This window comes from Panthera leo, chromosome C1, assembly GCF_018350215.1.
Source record: "Panthera leo isolate Ple1 chromosome C1, P.leo_Ple1_pat1.1, whole genome shotgun sequence".
NCBI classification, from domain to species: domain Eukaryota; kingdom Metazoa; phylum Chordata; class Mammalia; order Carnivora; family Felidae; genus Panthera; species Panthera leo.
Genome location: NC_056686.1, coordinates 160,765,406 through 160,780,088, shown reverse-complemented (window position 1 = coordinate 160,780,088; position 14,683 = coordinate 160,765,406). Strand labels below are relative to the sequence as shown.

General features: G+C 41.5%; 1 protein-coding gene across 4 annotated transcripts in view; it reads right to left on the bottom strand.

Moving 5' to 3' along the window:
* MAP3K20 (mitogen-activated protein kinase kinase kinase 20) overlaps positions 1-14,683 on the bottom strand; it is a 186,914-nt gene that overhangs the window by 16,268 nt on the left and 155,963 nt on the right. For all 4 annotated transcript variants that reach the window (XM_042949153.1, XM_042949154.1, XM_042949156.1 and 1 more), the window contains exons 15-16: positions 12,057-12,119; positions 10,986-11,078 (exon numbers count right to left, since the gene is read on the bottom strand). In XM_042949153.1, the coding sequence (XP_042805087.1) occupies positions 10,986-11,078; positions 12,057-12,119 (156 nt within the window). The remainder of the gene's footprint in view (positions 1-10,985; positions 11,079-12,056; positions 12,120-14,683) is intronic.

The following is a 14,683-nucleotide window of genomic DNA, read 5'->3' as shown; positions in this document are numbered from 1 at the left end:
AGTCTCTTGGTGCTATGAGGAGCAGGTCTCCAAACCCTAGTCTTTTCTGAATCTGGAACTTTTCCTTGTTGTGGGTTAAACAGAAGTAAGAATTACAGTGCAGGGGAGTTCCATCTTCCAGAGTCAACAAACAGTCAAGATTATGTTGGTGAATTTCTTTATAAGTCTCCATGGCAGAGACTGAAATACGGAGTCTCTAATAAGTCCAGCATAGCCTATGTTCCCTCCATTATTGACAAAGATCCTTGTTAAAAGTGCATATGGTGCCAGTCCACTGTCTTTATGCTCCTCTTCTTGATTTCTCTGGCCAGTATTTGGAATCACACTTTCCGCCAGCCCTGGCTTAGGCTTTGTGGCCCGGCATGACTTCCACTTTTCAAACCAGAAAAAACCCGCTCCCATCTAGTTGCACAAGCAGATCATGGGGACCGGTCCTGACTACTGTGGATTTCTGTTCCATGACCAGATTCCCACAGTGTCACTCTTCAAATTTGTATCTTGATGCACATTTCTAGGGAATGCTCTTACTAACCAGTAGGAAAAAGGCACTGGCACAGGAGCAGTACTGGGCCCTGGGATGTTCTTGGCTTTGAATAGCAAAAAATGGTAATCCAAACCTTCCCACTAATTGGATCATCTGCCTCTCCATGCAAATCTACAAGAAATGAATGGAATTTTGTTGGGAAGAGGGGAGTTTTTGCATTGGAAACTGATGAAAAAACAGCTCCGTTGGGTGCCCAGGATATGTACTATTTATCTGGGCAGCTGCTGAAATACCTGGATAATTTTAGAATCAAGTGTGTGGTTAATGGAGGAGGAGAAAGCATTCCATCTGAACTGCTTCTGTATTGCCAATTATGTTAAAAAATTTTCTGAATTAAGATTACTGGCCAAGTAAAACAGAAACTCTTAACACTGTGACGATAAAACCCCAAACAACACTCAGTTAATGCTAGATTAAGTATCTCTTTGTGAGAAATCACTATTACATTCTTTGCAAGCTGTTTAAAATTCTTTGGAGTTCCAAGCTAGAACAAGTGATTCCAAACATAGACATCCCTTCTCCCTCCCACAAAAAAAAAAAAAAAAAAAAAAGATGGGAGGGAGGGAGTACAAAGAAATGATCCATATAGAGGTAAATTTTACGAGTAGAAAAAGGGATTGAAGATAGCACAGAAATTAACTTTAAATATTGTTTCAAGTTCTGGGCATTTCAGAGACAACGATATTTCCCTCTCTCCCTCCCCCCCCCTCCACTCAAATATTATTGCAAATGTGAACAGTGTAGGTAAGTCAGAGAGACTCTAGGAAAAAGATTATTCAGGACATTTCGGAAGGAAACAGACCCCACATTAGGCTTTCAGCCTTCTACAGATCACTTCTACCTGAAGGTTACAGATAAAAACATTTTTGGTAGATTTTTTTTTTAATTGAAGTATATACGTTGCAAATAGTAAAATGAACCAATTTTTAAGGGCACAGTTCAGTGAATTTCGACCTATGTACATACCAGTGTAACCACCCCCACAAGCCAGATATTCCCACAACCCTAGAAAGTCTCCTGTCCCTGCCTGGCAGGGACACAAGGGGAGGTATGCACTCTTCTCATTTCTCTCACCATAGATTAATTTTGCCTGGTCTAGAACCTGGCAAAATTGGAACTTTACAGTATGTACTTGTCTATGTTTGGCTTCTTTCACTTGGCATAATGTTGTTGAGATTTGTCCGTGTTATTTAACCCTTCCAGCCTTACCCTGTTGTCGACAGCCATGTCTCCACTTTACAGATGGGTAGACTGAGACTCAGAAAATGTAGAGATTTGTGGCAAGTGCGCTTAGCCGCGCCGGGGCCACAATTTAGTTCCTGGGCATGCCCCGTCTAATGGTAAAGACACCGAGTTTTAAAATCCCGCCTCCGTCTTACCCCCTTCCCCCAGGGAGGAGAAAAAGTGAAACCACCAGGGATTGCTCAGGATTCTAGCAAAGAGGCCTCTCCACCTTAAAAAGGCCTGTACTGAGGAAACGTTTTAAAATATAAAATAGAGGTTGAAATAAACTTTTTAAGATTCAAGAAGGGAGGGGCGGGGGGGAAGGGAAACAGTCTCTTAGCAGGTGACTGTTGGAAAATGTAAGAAGTAACACAAGATGAAATAAAAATGTGGTAGAAATGTTGGTCATGCTGGTATTAAAAGTAGTAAGATGTTGATGATTTAGGCCTCCGAAGGCTTCTTTACATGCGTTGCTATTATCTAGCTCAGCTGCTGAAACCTGCTGTTTTAAAGGCAGGAGAGTGGAACATCCCGTGATAGCACCTGGGTTATTTATCATTATGTATAACCCCGCTACTCTCTATTTTATTATGCTGCCTTTAAAAAGAAGATAATGCAAGTATGGTTAATTTGCTTCTCTTCTTTATCTATACGGTGTCATGACCCATCACGGCTTTGTCCCGCGAGATTTGTTTTTCAACCAAAAAGAAATCCACAAGAAACTCTCCCTAAAAATTCCATTAATAACCTCTTTCAGCGCGTATAGGTTGCAGGGTCTGGAACTAAGAATGTTTTAATCTCTTCAGCAAAACAATGTCTCATAATGATGTACAGGACTATTGCTGTACTGATGAAGAATCATACATAATTCAGCACCTTTCACTTGGCACCACTGTGATGTCCTCATTAGCCGTGGCTCACAGTGTCTGTCAGATGGTGTCCATGCGAACGCAGGCATTATATTGTCTTTGAGATGTGCAGCTGCTTCCATGACACTGCCAGTATATAAAAACATGACGCCAGTTTGTTTTATTTAGTGCTAAACCTTCCAGTTTGTAAAAACAAGGCTGACACAGAGCCTGACATGAGGCAGTGAAAATAATTAGCTCTCATTTTCTCAGCCTCCTATTTCCTTCTCCCTGCTGTGTTCTCTTTCCACTAAACCACCACATGTCAGTCGAAATGGGAGGCAATTAGTGGGCTCATTTCAGTCCCCACAACTGTGCTGAAAAGAAAGTATTTATGATGGCACAATGAACAGCTGAAAGATTAAATAACATTTGCCTTTTGAAAAGAAAATGACTTCTAGCTAAATGGGCAATTTTTGATTATTCTCAAACAAGCTTAGAGTAGTTGGTTTTTAAAATACAAGAAAGGAAAATGAGTCATTTTTAGGTGAAAGAATCAAATAAAACTTGACACAGTAATGCAAATAACTGATGTTTTATTGCAAAATATGTAAATGCGTTATACCCTTAACAATGGCTTGTGTCTAAGGTCAGGGCAGATTGGTGCCAGCTAGACACCAGTAGAGATAAGGTTGTTATATTGCCTTTTGGGGGGCTGTTATTCGAGTTATGTATGAAAAAAGGACTTTAGGGATGAAGTTAAAATAAAGTAAAAGAAATCAAGTGAGACGTACTCTCATATGATGCATTACACACTACCTGAAATGGTTCAGATGTTAGTTGGCATGTTTGGAAAGGAGTTTTTCATTTTTTTAAAACTCTTTTTAAAATTGGAAGGTACTGGGTATTCATCTTGGAAAAAAAAGAGTAAGTCTTGCTATTGATTTTGAATAACTCAGAATCTATTCTCAAGACTGAGTTTCTTGAACAACATACAAGGTGTTCTAGCTTACCTAATGACTGCTTATAAGCTTTTTTAAACGCGAACAAATGGGCTGCAAATTGACTTTTACCCAGGACACTCAAAATATAAAAACAGCTCTTCTGACTACTAAATTCCCCTCCCTTGCCATGACTTCAGAGATGATGCCAAAAATTAATGACCTTTGAAGAAAAATCACTGACCTGGCTGGTAGGCATTGTTTACAATTTGAGCTGTTCTCAGCCCAGATCCTGACGTACAGGATTGAGATGGTTGTCGTACATCTTTGCTTTTCCAATGCAGTGCTTTTAATTTCATTTCAAATAATCAGTCCCTGTTATAATTGGTTATTCTCAAGACCTAGTTTTTGGTTCAGAAAACACAAGTCATTTTGAGTTATCACAGTCTTCCTTCTTTCAGTGGCTTTGGAAAACCTTCGAAAGCAAAGATGTCCTGTCATCAATGGAGTCAACAACTGTGGCTATTCAAATATTTTTAAAAGACCATCACAAATTTAAATTTTGTTTCTGTTTCCATAAGTAGTATATTCCTACTCTCTACAAACTCAAATCCTAATTTTTGAAGTCCCATAATAGAGTCAGTGTATCTGTATGAGCCAATGGCAACCCAAGGAGATCTGAGCCAACTATGGATTCGGTGGGAAACTAGGGCTCTCTGTGAGCTAACTACACATATTATTATAGCTGGAAACCAGCTATATGCATTTGTCATGCAGTCATACCTATGTTTTATCACGTGTACTTCCTTGCCATTCACTATCTTAAAAGGAATTCAGGGTCTTGATGAAGAAGGCCACGAGGGATCATGTGGTGTGCTGGAGCCGCCCTCACAAGCTGGTTGCTCACACCTCTTCCCAACTTCAAGTTCAGGGACATCAGATCGGTAATTGGCCCTGGTGAAAATATTTATACCATGGAGATCCACGAACACTACAAGTCAGGGCCATTTTCTCCCATTGTTAGACATTTTCTGGTGTGCCGTTTCTACATGTGATTATCCATCTATCAGCAAGTATGTGCTTAGCAGCTCTGCTCTGGGCCTGTAAGCAGCTGCTTGACCTGTGTGATGAAGTGTAGCCCCACTGTGATTAGAAATATGCAGCAAGTTCATGCAGTCATATTCTAAGCTGCATTTGCTCCCTGGCTGTCAATTAAAAGTTGTATTTCTTACAGAACCCTGCCACTACAAGCCCATATACTTAGGCACACGGACATGTGTGTGTGCATATGTTCATCCCCTAAGAAAGAGTTGATCATAGGAAATAAGCTTCTTTACACTGCATTTTTAATAAATGCAAGATATAGCAAAGTAAAGCATTGCTTTTAGCTGTTCTGAAATTTACAAAAAGTGTTGGGGTTTTTTTTTTCTTCCTTACAAAATCTTTGTGCTCTGTTACTTTATTTATCCATTTATAAAAATTACACAATAGGAAAAAAAGCCCCATTTGACAGTTTTTGATATTTACAATGCTCTGAGAAAGGGCCTGGAGATTCAATTGTTTATTAAATGCAACATTTTATAAGTGATCCAATAATAAAGACCTAACAGCACAATAGTAGGTGGGAAGTATTTGTAACAAGCAGTGTTTCTAACCTAGAGAAGATGAACAGAGAAGCAGAACTGTTGACTGAATTGCTTCTGGTAAGGTGTGGAAGAAGGGGTCCCCGTGTTACCCGTGACGCACGCAAGAAGGGGGGGCAGGGTGAACGGAAGAAGCCTTGGACTCTGATGGGGGCTGTTACTCTGCTTCTATACCTTCAAAATTGTGTTCCTCTTTATTTTGTCTTCCTTATTCACTTGCTCCATCAGAATACTGCTCAAAAGGAAATCAGATGTAGGAGGTACAGGAGTCCAGAAGCCTGTGTCTATTTTGGGGTCCGTGTAGCCAGGGTGCTGGCAGAGACAGGGTGGTGTTTCCCGGGCTTCTCCCCTGAGTGCTGTGGGTCATCAACTTAGACCCACAGGTTTCCATGTGGAAGGGAGGGGGTGGGGGTAGGGACTCCAGGGACCACGTCTGTGACTGTCCAGTACACGCAAGGAAAGCATGGGCTCCCCAGATAGTTCCTTCATAACCCTGATTTTAAATTTTTATGACACAGTCTCAGAAAGTTTCTTGGTGAGAAAACTGCTGGGTGATTTGATAGTTTATTCCTTGGCAATTTGAGAATCAATATTCCTGACTGGCAAGTTTATATGAGATATAATAATAAACTCTATGGAGCTGAATATTTTAGTGAAAGAAAGGGTGGTTGCCACCCTGGGGTGGGGGGGGCGGTGCATGAAGCTATCTGAGATTCCAGAAACCTTTTTCCTTTTGTGCCAAGTGGAAGGCCTTAAGATTACAAAACAAGGCATTTCCCACACAAAACAAAAGATGGTAATTTACTATTATGTGATCCCCCCCCAAATTATCTTTTTATTACCAATATATCTATTTTAGGGATGATGCTACTTTCTAGAAAGGGGCAGTATGACACAGTGGTTGAGTCCTTGGACTAGATATGCCCCTAAATAGGTGGGGATTCTGGGTAAGGAACTTTACCTCTTCCTTCCTCAGTTTCTCTTGGAGATGATGCAGGGATAGTGCTCACTGTGATGGTGGCTTATAACAATTATGTGAGAAGAATGTTTGCAGAGCACTTACCACAGTGTCTGGCAAAGGTATGAAATAATTATTACAAGCATTTCAAATCTGAGCACAGGAAAATTTTGAGCTGAGAAAGACCCAATTTCTGCCAATTCCACTGTCATAATTTCAAGTTCAGGTTTGCCTCAATATATAGCATTATTTAATAATTTACTTGTTAGAAGTAGGTAAAATACATGGGTAAACCCCATTCTCAGATTTTGTTAATTTAAATGGCCAGCGAAGCCTTTGGTCCAATCCTATCTTCCCTGCCAGTTTGCCTCAAAAAGGAAAGAAGAAAAGCATACTTCATTTGTGCGAGAATCCTGTAAATGTGCATGGGGCTTTGGTCTGCTGAGGTCCCGCTTATCCAGAGGGCGAGGCAGTAAAGACACATCACAGCAAGGCGTCATGCAGTGGCCCCTGGCCACGATAGCAGGCATGTAGGCGCTCAGACGTGAATGGCTTTCCTCAGTTGAGCAAGTCAACCTCACTTTTGTGCCAGAATCCATCTGGTTGTAAAATGAGGCTAAAAACCAGCATTGCATCTGAATTCTTAAAACAAAAGGTTGACCGGTCTTACAATGAAAGGCTTTTCCTCTACATGTATTTGTTATTTGTGGATAAGGTCGTATTTTCACCGTTTTCTCCTGGCAGGGCAGGTACTGAAGCAACGTACTAATTTTAAGTGGTTGTGGAACTGGTGGTCCCTTTCAGATGCGATGGGAAAATGGAGCTGCTATTTCATCATAAGGTCACTGTCCTGTATTATTCCCGGAGGTTGTAATTGTAATTAGAACGCATCTTTCATTTTGTTTGTAAAAGGAAAGGTGAAATGGTCAAGCAGATCTCCCTGATATGCAAAGCCCGGTTTGGAGACAACTTGCAGAGCATCACTGTCCTCTAGTAACTTATTCTAGTCACGGAAAGGCTTCACCGTTTCTGTGATGATGGGTTTATGAGAACTCAGTTGGGATTTTGAGGATGTCCTTTTTTCTTGGGTTCCACCTTTAAAGGTTAAGGCACTAAGGTCAAGGTCAAGGTCAGTTTTCATGTGGGGAATTGGAATTTCAAATATTTGGGGGAAATGTTTCATAATGCTAGGGTATAGGCTGGCATAACTGGGTAGTTTAGAACTGGACAGTGATTTATTCTAGGATTATTTTATGAAAATGTACAGATGGCTTAAATCTCCTGGGACAGGTATGTGAGCTAGCACATGTTTAATAAGAAGGTAATGATAAAGATGTAATTTCCAGTCTCAGCTCTGTCCTCGCCCCATCTAAGGCTGGTCACACACTTCCTCTTGTTCTCTGTTTCCTGATCAGTGATGACAATATTATACCTTAAGCATCTCACAGAAATGCCAAGGGGATAAATGAGATGACATTTATGAAATAACTTAGCTCTTTAGAACAAAGTACTAAGTAGAAGCTTTAAACATTATATTCAGGAAGTTATTTGCAAATGACCATGGACCTCTTCAAACCTTGCTTTAAAACTCACCCCTTCCAAAAAAGCTTTTCCTGGTTAACCTCATCCATTCCAGTCCTTTTTTTAATTAAAAAAAAATTTATTTTTTTTTTTTTAATTTTAGAGTGAGAGAGAGAGCGCCTGAGCTGGAGAGAGGGGTAGAGGGACAGAGAGAGAATCTTAAGCAGGCTCCACACTCAGCACGGAGCCCGCCAGTCACTTCTTTATACTTTTAGCACCATGGCATGACATCCACATTGTACATTTCACTTTTTGATCTGTTATGTTATAACATCATCTGCCCAGCTGCCCACACTAGAAACCTGGCAATATCCTGGCTCCTCTCCCATCCCTACACCATTTCCAGCTGGTGACCCAGTCTGAGCAGTTCCGTCTCGAGGTCCTTGGACTCCTGGCGCTTCCATGGCACTGCCATAGCCTCCTCTCCTTGTTCTCTTTAACCTGGTTGTCTGCATTGCCCGCTAATGGGTCTTTCTCACTTTAGCCTGGTCTCTTTCCAGTTGACCCTCCCCTGTGCTTTTTAGAGATATTTTATTTATTTACTTGAAAAAATTTTTTTATATTTTATTTTTAGGTAATCTCTACACACAACATGAGGCTTGGACTCACAACTCCAAGGTCCAGAGTCGCATGCTCTAACTGAGCCAGCCAGGTGCCCCTGCGAGATCTTTTAAAAACATAAATCTGATCCTATCTACTCCCTGCTTAAAACTTTTCAAACTCCTTCATTTAGCACCTAACATCGTTCTTTTTCTGGTCACCAGCCACTATTATGGCCTAACTCTCACCACACTCGTCCCCCTGCTTCGTGCTAAGTCCCAGAGGTAGTGATGCTTGAAGTGAGTTGTGCAGTTCCATAGAAATTAGCCTAAAGAAGAGCTCCCTGTGTCCTCCTGGCTTCATACTTCATACATCTTTTGCAGATGCTAGCTATGCCTTTTGCCTTTCATGTCTTCTCCCTGCCTAATAATTCCTAATGGTTTTAAATTTTTAGTTGAAGCACCACTTCTACCAAAAAGACCTTAAGATCCTCTCTGACCCCTCTATGCATCTGCTTTCAATGTGCAGCCAGTGTGCTTCCATTGAATGATGTGCTTGATGTTGTTAAAAAAAAAAAAGGCGTCATTCTGTACTAAAACCATTCACTGATCTTGTCTATTTCTTCCAATCAGCGATGGGTTCCTTGCAAGCCGGGGACTGTACTTTTTGATTTTGTATTCTGACCTTCTAGCAGACAGCTAGGTCCTCAGTAAATGTCTGCTGAATGCATGGTGTAAATGTATTGAAATTATGACTGTAGGCATGATCAAGGATCAATAGGCTGTCAAAAGCTGCAGTGACTTTAGGCCTCGTGAAAACCTACGGCTTGAGAAGGCTACACAACTGTGGACAAAACGAAACCACTGTATTTGGTCTCCAGTATCCTTTATACCTTGCAAATGTTTACAGAAGATATTTTTTAGTTTTCCATATTAACAAGTCCTTTCTTTGTTAGTTGCAAGTTATTTTCTTGGTTGAGACTAAATTTGACAAGTCTCTCTCAAAAAAAATTCTTCCCTCTTCTTTCATCACCTACAAGCCATACGATGGTTTAAACAAAGAGTACTAAGTGCCATGGAGTCGAGGACATCAAAGAGAGCAAATTAAAATATGTGATTTGTTTACCATCACATGGCCTTGGGAGTGCCCACGGCCACAGAATCTCAGGGCTAGAAGGGTGCCTGGTTGTTGTTGTAGAGAGGATCTTACTGCCCCACTTTCTGTAGCTGCTTCTAACAACAGGAATGACTAGACCATGACCCATCACAGGAAGAAAGGAAAGTGCTCGTATATGAGAAACCTTTCACTCAACCAGCTGCTGCTGCTGCTGCTTTTTTTTTTTTTTTTTTTTTTTTAACTCAACCAGCTTCTATGGCAAAACCAGGGAGATAAAGATTTCCATTCAGCAAAAGCACCGATATATCTGTAGTGGTGCAGGCAGGACACTGTCAGGAGTCCAGAAAGTGTATCTTTTGAAGTGTTTACCCCCTCAAAACCATTTCCAGTCACTCCCAAACACTGGTTTCAGGAATGGCCTGGGGTATGCACAGCATAATTAGGGACAGGCCAGTGGGCTAGCTGAGCCTAGGCTAGCACTCCAGAGCAACTGGCTATGGGTTGTAAGGAGCTATATTCACAAGGTCTCTTAGCTGCTGCCTCCAAAGAAAGGTACAAACGGTGCCGTAAGTAAGAGCTTCGTTCTGGGATCAGAGAGGCCTGCATTCAAAGCCTCATCGCTCTGCTTGCTAGCCAGGTAACCCTTGGGTAAGTTAGTTAACCTTTTCAGAGCCCCAGTTTCCTCATTTGTAAAATAGGGGGAAGTAGCATTTATGCCTCAGTGCTGTGTGCCTGGAACACAATATGTGGTCCATTAATATAAGTTATCATTACTGCCTATCTATGGTAATCCAAAGTAACACAAACTTGTGATTCCAGTTCATATGCCACCTGGGTCAAGTAATTTTGCCATACTCTAAAATTAACATATAGCGAAAGCCTGATTGAATAAGTGTTGGTCAAATGCCCTTCTGCCCTATTTAGAGCTGATTCTTTGGGTTTCCATATTGCCTACAGTTCTACTCTCAGTGTTGTTTTACTCTCAGTGTTATAAAACAGAAACAAGAAGATGAGATGCTCGATGCCCAACAGCATCAACTATCACTTTGGCATCCTCCCCGCCACCCCCCAGTGCTTTGCTGTGAGTTTCCCTGAGGGTTTGGGTAGTCTTACACAGGACTCTTCAGCTGAACAAGAGAGTAAGATTCCAAGACTGGATTACATAGGTGGCCGGCAGCCTTTCTTTTTGTTTCTTTCTTTTTTTCTTTTTATTTTTGTTAATGTTTAGTTTTGAGAGAGAGGGAAAGGGAGAGAAAGTGGGGGAGGGGCAGAGAGAGAGGGGGACAGAAGATTGGAAGTGGGCTCTGTGCTGACAGCAAGTGAGTTGATGTGGGGCTCAAACTCACGAACTGTGAGATCATGCCCTGACCTGAAGTTGGAACGTTTAACCGACTGAGCCACCTAGGCGCCCCCGGCAGCCTTTCAAGTAAATTCTATTTTTTAAAGCCCATATACTTTACTCATAATTGAGTTATCTGCTGGTTGGGGATGGAGGGGGGGGGGGGGAGGTGTATGAAATCACAGAGTTCCAAGAGAGAAAAATAGTAAATTAGATCGAAATTTATCCAAAAGACTTAATATGTGATTTACCTGTGGGCCAGTTCCTGGTTTCAAGTGAAAACCAAAAACAAGTTCAAGGTTCACGATTTTTTCCTCATTTTCTTTAGGTTCATCTACTGAGTCCTAAAACAGAAAACCAAGCACTATTTACTCTAAATAGTATGTAGTGTCTTTTTTTTTAATTTCATATAGAAGAGATGATTTCTCAGTACTAGTGTTTCCATGCTAACCTATTGTTTAATGTTTGATAATTTGGATCAAGCTACAAATGACAATTCTTTAAAGCAAGAGAAATGACATCTTAAGCCTTTGAGAACATTTCCACATGACTTACCTCATGCACTACAAATTGAATGTCACTGTCTTACATGTTTCACAATGCATCTTGCATTGTACACTTTTACTCTAGCAATGCACTTAGCACCTGGAGATGCACTATGAGACTCACTCTGAGAGTTCTTAACACTCAAGATATTTGCAAGCAGTTCCCAAAGAGGAACTGTGTACTTGCTAGAACAGATGAAGGTGAAGGGCCAAGAAAAGAAACAAAATGAACCTTCTGGAGTTTAGAGGTGGAAAACCATAGTTAGTGAATGAGAAGAGCTCTGTGTATTAATTGCAAACACGTACTGTATAAAAACATGTGCCATATACTTGTAGACTGGATTCAAAATAATAAGTCAAATATAATACGTTATTCAAACAAGACATCTCCTACCCCCTGCACCCAATGCAAGTGATAGATAATCCAGAGCCCTACTATGTGAATTCCTTTAGTGACTTATGTGCTGGACAAAGGTTTCTGGAGACAGGTGGGAGGCCATTGTATTAATCTACAATGTTTGTATTTAACATCCCTGAGTCACTAAGGTGACATGTGTTGTTCTTATCATGAATACACTGTTAATATTTCAACTTGTAGGAATCAAGCATGTTGAATTTATGCACATCCTAAGCTTCACTCAAAGGGCCTTTTGTTAGACAATAATTAAAGTTTGCTTCAAACGACAATTCCCGACATTGGCAAATTTAGGTGTGGATGTAGCAGGTGCATACATCAATAAAGTAGCCCATTCTCGGTGAGAAAAACACCTTACTTACCTTAATCAGTGGTGGGAAGTGAAATAAGTTTAGGTAATCGTGGGTTAATTTCTCAATGGCTGACTGTAAAAACAAAAACAAAAACAAAAAAACATGACTTTATTAATGATCCGATAGTGCCAAGAGAGGATTTAAATTATTGTGCACATATAAAGGCATTCTTTATGTAGCCCATAAAATATCTTGGGGATGTTAATATCCAACATCTATTGAGAACAAAGCTGTTCAGAGTATTCTAGGTAGTTCATAATCATTTAATGGAACAGGCAGATATTTTAAAGATGTTAAGTCTCAGAGTACACAGTAAATAAAACCATTCTTCAAACACTGGTAGAGTATACTAGCGACAAGTTAATGTTCTAGTGTGCAGAATGCAGTTGTCACCCTGAGTAACTGTGGGAAAAACAACAAAGAACATGAATATATCACCAGAGACTTTCATTAAGGCTGAAATCTCACTAAAGGGTTTATTGCATGGTAAGGGCTTTACTATGGGTATGTGTCCAATGCTCCCCCTGCCCCCACTGAAGCACAAAGAACTCTTGAAGGAAAGGGCAACCATTTAAATTATTTTTTTATACTCCTCAGGTATAATCCAGCTTTTCTGTGAACAGAACATATCACGTAGAGAGTAAGAAAGTGCCAATGTGAGAAAAATTAGATGCATTTTTCAAAGTGAAATGAAAGCTGTTGACACTTGACAATGTAATGAACACTTACGGATGTTCAGCCCCATTCCCTCTGCACGGCCCCTCCACGTGAAGGCTTCCAGGCACAGGGAAGAAGGATGCTGAGACAGGTTTAAAGGGACAACGAAGTGGCAGAGGGGTAGGTAGAAAGACTGTTTAGTTTCATGACCTACCATTTAAGGGTTGAGAGTCTCTTTGAGAAAGTACACAGCGATGATTGTGCTTTCCTTGGTGACAGCAGAGAATGGAGGGCACATTCTCGTGTGTGTGTGTGTGTGTGTGTGTGTGTGTGTGTGTGTGTGTGTGTGTAACATGCCTGACAAGTACCAGGAAGGCTCCTTTAGTCTGGAGGTATTCACCTGGTGTCCTATCCCCAGAGGCCCAGCTCAAAGCACTATTTATTCTCATATCCCCACAAATGTTTGCAGGACCTCCCAGAACAAGCCTCCATCATCCTTTTCTCTTAATCCTGCTCTGTCATACAAGCTTATTTGTCAGAAATACCCACAACCCGGCTGAGTTTAAGAGTGCCACGTGTTGGCTGAGTCTCCCGTGAGTGTCCAGTAACCTAGCTGTGGCTTTGGCAGTTAGGTGGACCGCCTGACTTTTGAGATTCACCTCTCTGGCAACTGTCTTTATGCACATATGCATTCTCATCCATGAGTTTCAGGGGAGTCTTGGGTCCCCCCCGATACTGGTCTGCTGTTTTGGAGCTCAGGGCAGATACTCTGCTTCATGAGCCGAGGACATTGCACTGACCCCACCCCAACCAGCTGCCTCCAGTGAGGGCTTTCCCTTCATGCAGGTGTTTCATGGCTTCTGTGCAGCATTAGACTCTTTTTTTATAAAGCTTTTTAACCTTTGGCTCCTGTAATACCATTCTCTCCTCCTTTTCCTACTTCCTGGGTGGGCATTCCTATTTTCCTCCTGCCTAGGCTCCTAGGACGTCTCCTTGCCACATGCATCCTTCTTGAAGGCCCATCGTCCGTCAAATAGAGAAAGCTTCCCCACTGGAAGACTGTGGTCAGGCGTGTACATGCCACTGTGCTTTCCTTCTTTTTATTTATTTATTTATTGAGGTGAAATTCACTGTCATGAAATTAACCATTTTAAAGTGCTGAATCAGCAGCATTTAGTACCTTCGGAGCATTGTGCAGCTAGTACCTCTGTCTAGTTCCAAAACATTTGGGGACCCTGTGCCTAGTAGCAGTCACTCCTGACATTCCCAGCCCCTGACAACCACGAATCCATTTTCTGTAAGATGGATTTACCTATCTTCTGGATATTTCATGTAGATGGAATCATACACTAGGTGACCCTTTGGGTCTGGCTTCTTTCATTCTGCAGGATGGTTTTGAGGTTATGCTATGTCACAGTGTGTGTTCACTAGTTTTCCTTCTTGAACCTGCAAATAGATCTGTTACCTGTGGAATCCTTCCCTTCTCTATTCACGTTTTCGTGACACTTAGCTAGGCCTTCTTACTTTGTATCATTACCTCTGAACTGGTCTTTCCAAACCTAGCCTCTCCTTTCTAATCTACTTCACAACTTCCAGAAGCAAAGTTTTCAACATGTCAGTTCTCAAAACTTCCAATACTCCCTGCAGCTGGTCGGACTCCAGACCCCTGGCCTGAAGCCATGAACTGGCCTGAAGCCACTGCACAGAAGCCATGAAACACCTGCATGAAGGAAAACACCTGCATGAACTGTCCAGGGTCTGGCCTCACCTCCCTTCCACCCTCTGCAGCACGAGGCTTCCAGACACAGCCACCTATTGTTCCTTGTAGTGAACCAGTTTTTTCTGTTCTCTCCTGTTTCCTTCTCTCTGAACTCCTTATTCTGTCTAAATTCATGTTCTTGCCTTTCCTGCGCCTGTGTGCATTCCAAATTCTGTCCTTCTTCAAGGACTTCTTGATCTTCAAGATCCAGCTTGGGGAC